The 6,000-nt window shown below is 33.3% G+C and overlaps 1 protein-coding gene across 1 annotated transcript in view; it reads right to left on the bottom strand.

The window, feature by feature from the left end:
• Window positions 1-6,000, bottom strand: part of CTSH (cathepsin H) — a 38,151-nt gene that overhangs the window by 2,059 nt on the left and 30,092 nt on the right. Inside the window, exons 5-8 of the mRNA XM_027851635.1 lie at window positions 4,551-4,632; window positions 4,394-4,462; window positions 2,360-2,466; window positions 1,544-1,669 (exon numbers count right to left, since the gene is read on the bottom strand). Coding sequence (XP_027707436.1) covers window positions 1,544-1,669; window positions 2,360-2,466; window positions 4,394-4,462; window positions 4,551-4,632 — 384 coding nt within the window. The remainder of the gene's footprint in view (window positions 1-1,543; window positions 1,670-2,359; window positions 2,467-4,393; window positions 4,463-4,550; window positions 4,633-6,000) is intronic.

Genomic DNA, 6,000 nt, shown 5'->3' with positions numbered 1-6,000 from the left:
CATTTTGGTGCATTATTGACCTCACAAGTTAAGTGCCACATTTTGCTATGTCCCAAAATCAGATATTTGCATCTTCCTCAAGGACTTTTGTCCTTCAATTTCATTAATTGAAAGTATTAGCTTTGAATATTATAGTATCTAATAGAAAATCACCTTGTAATTTATGGATGAGTCATTTAATGTTTAAGTTCTTTTCCTTAACAAGAAAAGTAACTTTTCCTTCTGATGAATCTATTCACAATCCCTTTTCTTAAATGATACTTCTCCCAATAAGAAATTATGAAGTTACTAAATCACTAAATAATCTCTGTTAATTTTTTGGGTGTAATTTGTTTTGTGATTGAAACTAACTGACCAAAGATTTGAAGGAATAAAGGTGCCACATCAATATAAATAACTTAATAAATTGAGTATGAGCTTCAAGCTACTATGGGACACTTTTACTCAGATATCAAATCAGGTTTGCAGTCCTTTATTAAACCAAGACCTTTTATACCAAACTGGCTTCTAAACACTAAATGCAAACAATTGTGAAAATACTTAAATCTATTACTTAATAATTCAATAGTAATTTTATTTGAAGTACAAGGCATATATGCTCTCCTTCTTTAGAAGGATGGAGCTAACTTTGGTCAATAGGTATCTGAAAAGGCTTTGAGTTCTTTATGAGAATAAATTTAAAAGTAGTTCTGAAATGAAAAATTACTCGAGTCTCACAGAAAATTGTATCTGAAATTCAACATAGTATTTGACTAGGAAATTAAAGCACATACTTCCCCATGTATAATTGGTTTAATACCTCTAGAAATCATAGCACTATAATAAAAAGGAAAAAAAAGCTTTCTATTATGATCCCAATACACAAGTAGCTACACTAACAATGTTATAGGAGACAAGTCCCAATGAAAAAGGGGCTAGGATTCAGAAAATGTTTCTGAGCTTCATTTCCACATCTATAAAATAGCCACAATACTGTACACCCTGCCAACTTCCCAGATATTATTATAAAGAAATGATAGATGGGAAGCCACTGTGAAAAATTAGAGGTATTATATGCATATAAGCCATCATTAATAAACCCAATTTTTTTGTTTGCTTGAGAACTATAACTGAGAATCTTAATAATACATTTTTTTCCTTTTCCCCTTCTCCTTTTTTAAAATAGTATTTTATTTTTTCCCAATATAATGCACTTTTAAAAACTGATACTTTCTTTCCTTGTTGATACAAAGATGATGGCATTTACTCACCAATAGCAGGCTATATACTTGTTATTCACATTGAGGTGATGGATTTGCAACCCTCACCTCTCCACCCCATGGCAAATATTTAAGACATCTGATTCAAAATTATTTGTAGTATTTGGCAATGTAACAGGTCAAAGTTAAATGATTTATTCGGGGATTGAATCTGTGATGTTGGCCCTTCTTGTCCTAAGTACTAACTGAGCTAACTGTATGTAGGCACCAGGAACTGGCAGGAGCCTGAAGACTTTTAATCAGCTATGGATAATTTAGTTAAATGATAATCCAGAGTTTCTTACCCATTGTTCCCCCAGGATGTACCCCAAGAGTTTTTCACAATCCAGTAAGGTATTCCATTTTCTTCTCCATACCCAACTGCAAGCACTGCGTGGTTCACTTTGTCTGGACTTTTATCACACTTGGGACTGAAAAATAAATAAAAGGAAAAAGTTTATAAAGGTTAGAACTACATCATTATTACTATCATACTAAAAGTCTTCAAATATCTGGGAGCTTGCTATTCAAAAGGAACCCTGGGTCAAGATCCTCTGTTGAAGTGAGTACAATGCAATAAACTTTTCATTTGGTGCCTTCTATATACTATGCACTATGCTAAGCATTGGGGACACAAAGAAAAAAACAAGTGTCTGCCCTCAAGGAACTTATATTCTGCCATCAAGAATTCTTCTGCTTGTGAAGGGATTCACATTTCCTTAATTACTCACTTTATAAATTTATATTTATTCTTTTTTAAAAATTAATATTTATTCTTTAAAATAGCTACATGTACAGTGGAATTTCTAGAATTTAGAACTAGCTCACTGAACATATAACTTGGTTTTATCTTCTTTCCTATCCTTAGGTCTCTTTTATGGGACTACAAAGTATTGCCAAGCAAACCGGTAATGTGGTCACAGAATTCTTATCACTGTTTTGTATTTTTGAGTTCTAAGTTTTATTTCTGCCCCAGATCCTACAATCTAAGTGGTATTTTTGGCCACAGAATTGGCAACTCTTAGAGATCCATAACAAAACTTAACAAGATTTTTAAATGATTACTGAAAACTATTGTTAGGTAATGTTTTTCTTGTTCTTTTATGCAGTGAAAAACTTACTTGGAATATATGCCTTCACGGTAGCTCAGAAAGTCATCAGTCACTTCAAAAGCAAAACTGACAGGGTTATGGTGGGCCACGGCTTCAGTCATAGCTTCTTCATCATACTGAGGGGGAACATAATACCCTGAATTATGCATTTTATTTTGGCCTTTCTCATTCCTTTTCCTCTTTTATTATTAGATTTACACACCTGGTAAAAAATACAACTCAAACTGAAAATTCCCAAAGGAAAAGAATAGCCTTTTCCTCATTTTTAAAAAAGAGAAAATAAGCACACCCAGACACGAGGGGGCATGTTTATTTTTGCTTTGGTCCCAAGGACTAGTACTTTAGTTATATCAACTAAATATGTAGCTGTTTTTAGTGAATTATACATATTTTTCCTATGATGAAAAAATGTTACACAGTGGAAGTGTGACTCTTACGCAAAATCTGTCTTTAGATTAGTGGATGTTGTAGCTCAATCCAAAGTGAGAGTGACCATAAAAGATATGTTATTATCTGTCACTTTACAAGGAGTATTTGGATCTTCTCTAATACAAATTGATCATTGTAACTTGCAGCTATGTTGAAGCTAACCAGAAGAGAGGTGTAATGGGGTTAAGATAAAGATGTTGCCGACTATTTCTTTTATTTGAGGAAAAAGTCAGAGCTCTGTCTTGCTGCTTCCTTAAGGCTCTTGTGAGGTTCAAAGGTTATAGGCTCAGACATCATAACATTTCAGACATTAGATACTATCTAGTCCATAGGTCCTTAACCTTTTTTACATTATAGATCTCTTTGGCAGTCTGATGAAGACTGTGTACTGTTTCTCAGTGTGCATAAATGCATAAAATAAAATACATAGGATTATAAAGGAAACAAAAGAAATTTTAAAAATTATATTGATAAAATTATCAAAATATTTTTTCGAAAACCAAGTTCACAGACCCTCTTTCAGGTTAGGGACTCCAAACTATTCCAAATACTTCATTTACGGATGAGGAAACTGAGACTCAGAAAGATTAAATGACTTGTCCAAGATCACATGTGTAGTAAGTGGAAGTAGAATCAGGATTTGCATGCAGATCATTTGCTACCAACTCCCAGAAAAGCAAGGGAAAGCAAAATTAACTGCAAATTATGACTAATACCTTCCATTTTTTTTACCAGTATGCCAATCAAGAAAGCTTTTGTTTTTATTAAATATAGTATTTATCCATGCATAACAAATGTTTTCTACTCTATAGTCTAATTATACCTGGAAGATGACATCTCAGATTTGCCCAGGAGATCAGAGCTCTACTGATTTTCCCTAACCAGATGACTTTTTATACTATTGTAATATGGTATTCAGATTATAGTTTGTATCATCAAGGTATCCAGGTAAAATGAACAAATTAAGTAGCCAATCAGAATTAATGCCATCTCCAAAATGGATTTTTTTGGCTTGAATTTTTTCTCTTTATCCATACTAGCTGGTTAATTAATATTTATACCAGATAGAGCTTGGAACAACAAGGAAATATGGAGTTACACCATGTTACAAACATGGTGGTTGATGTGTCATTATAAGAAATATCACTATCAGAAAATTTTATTATAACAAAAATATTTGATGCCTACTATATCCTCAATACAGCAAATTAATAATAATAATAATAGCTAGCAATTATGTAGCACTTTAAGATGTAACAGAAATATTATAAATATAAATATTAATGTGATATACGATACAATTATCATTTGATTCTCATGACAACCCTGGAAGGTAGATGTTATTACTATCTCCATTTTACAGATGAGGAAACTGAAGCAGAGGTTAAATGACTTGCCCAGGCTCACACATGAAGTGTCAGGCTGCATTTGAGCTCAGGTCTTCCTAATTCTAAGTTCAATGCTATACCACTGCGCCACCTACCTGCCTCCACTGTGAATTCCCATACAATGAAAGAATTGGCACAACTGCTTTGGTGAAAGGGTATTTCGTCATAGAAACCTCTTTGTATATTGCTCCCACAGTATTGTTACCCAGGGACCTTTTGTACTCACAAGTGTTATGTTGACCACATCTTTGACAAAAGCAATGGCTTTGGTTGGTTGGAATTTGCAAGTGCCATCCTGTTTAAAACAGCAACACCATTGAGAATCAATTATATATAGTACAACTATTCCAACAATATTGTTTTAGATTAGATATCAAGAATACCTTTCCTTCATAAGGATATGTGTCTTCTCCCATAATTCCTTTATTATACATTATATATTCAAAAGCTTGGCTTGGGAGACCCCTGTAAAACAATTCAATGACAAGCTTATTATTGACTACAAAACAATTTTTTGGATAATTGGTAATCACATATATATGAATTCATACTACAATTGATTTTTTCCTAAACTAAGTGAAAGTTACAGTATATTTATCTAACTTTTTCACATTTGCAATACATCCAATAACACATTTGTTGATTATCTCAGAATGGAAAGTGACAGGATACAGCCCCTTGCCTCCTAACTTTTAAGTTGAATGTTATGCTGCTGTATATTAGTATGAACATGGGAATATTTGCCTTGATTTTCATGAAAGCTCAGTAAACTGAATGGAACCTACTTGAACTCAAAATTCAACCAAATTTGTTTTTGAGAAAACTAACAGTCAAGCTCTAATTCAGAACTTTGTTCTAGATTTCCATTGTAATCGCCCATTATATGGAGTTAAAGCTAGTTTTGTCCAAATTAGAATGTAGGTTTGTGTTGTTTTAAATCAGCAATTGATAATGAGATCCAGTTAACATTTGTTCATTAATTCGACAACTGGTGCTGGTCCATATCCAAGGAACTTCATTATCTAATAAGATAAGAATATCAATAACTATACTGCAAGGTAGAAAATACAAATGTTGTAAGAGAACTACAAAACAAGTTCCATTTGGAGCAGAGAGAGAAGATAGCCTGATGGGAAATTGAGGGAAAGCTTCATGAATGGGGTAGTATAGAATATGGTTTTGAGCTTTCCAATCAAAATGGCCAAGCGAGTTCTCAAAGGGAACCAGACTCGTTAAAAAAAGAAACAAACCCAATAACATACCAAAGAAAAAAAGAATTAACCAATATTTTAAAACGAGCAGAACAACAGTATTAACAGACACACACACACACACACAAACCAACAAGCTATAGGACAATTGGATCGGCTAAGAGTACTAGAAGCAATGCAAATAAGAATAAGAATAAGAATAAGAATAAGAAGCCATGCAAAGAAGATATACAAAGATATGAAGATGAGTATTTCTTGAATGAAAGGCACAGATGGATGTTACATTATGGGCAGAGACAGGAAATAGTGGAGGCTATTTCAGGCAAGGAGATAGCAGTAACAAAAGCTGGAGTAAGAAAGTTTAGGTACATGGTAGAAGGTAAAGCTGGAGCATTAGATTGAGGCTCGAGCATGGAGAGACTTGAATACTAGGCTGAGGAGTTTATCTGATTTGGTATTTAATGAAGAGCCAATGAAAAATTTGAATAAGAGAGTGACCAAAGCTGTGATTTATTAAGATTAACTTGCCAATGGCTTATAGAATAGATTGAAGGGACAGACCAGGTAAAAGGCAAATCTACATGACAAGTAATAAATGAAGTGTTGAAATGGAATAGTGGTA

Source organism: Vombatus ursinus, unplaced genomic scaffold (genome assembly GCF_900497805.2).
Source record: "Vombatus ursinus unplaced genomic scaffold, bare-nosed wombat genome assembly UNPS02009205.1, whole genome shotgun sequence".
In the NCBI taxonomy this organism is placed as follows: domain Eukaryota; kingdom Metazoa; phylum Chordata; class Mammalia; order Diprotodontia; family Vombatidae; genus Vombatus; species Vombatus ursinus.
This window is presented reverse-complemented; position numbering and strand designations above follow the sequence as displayed.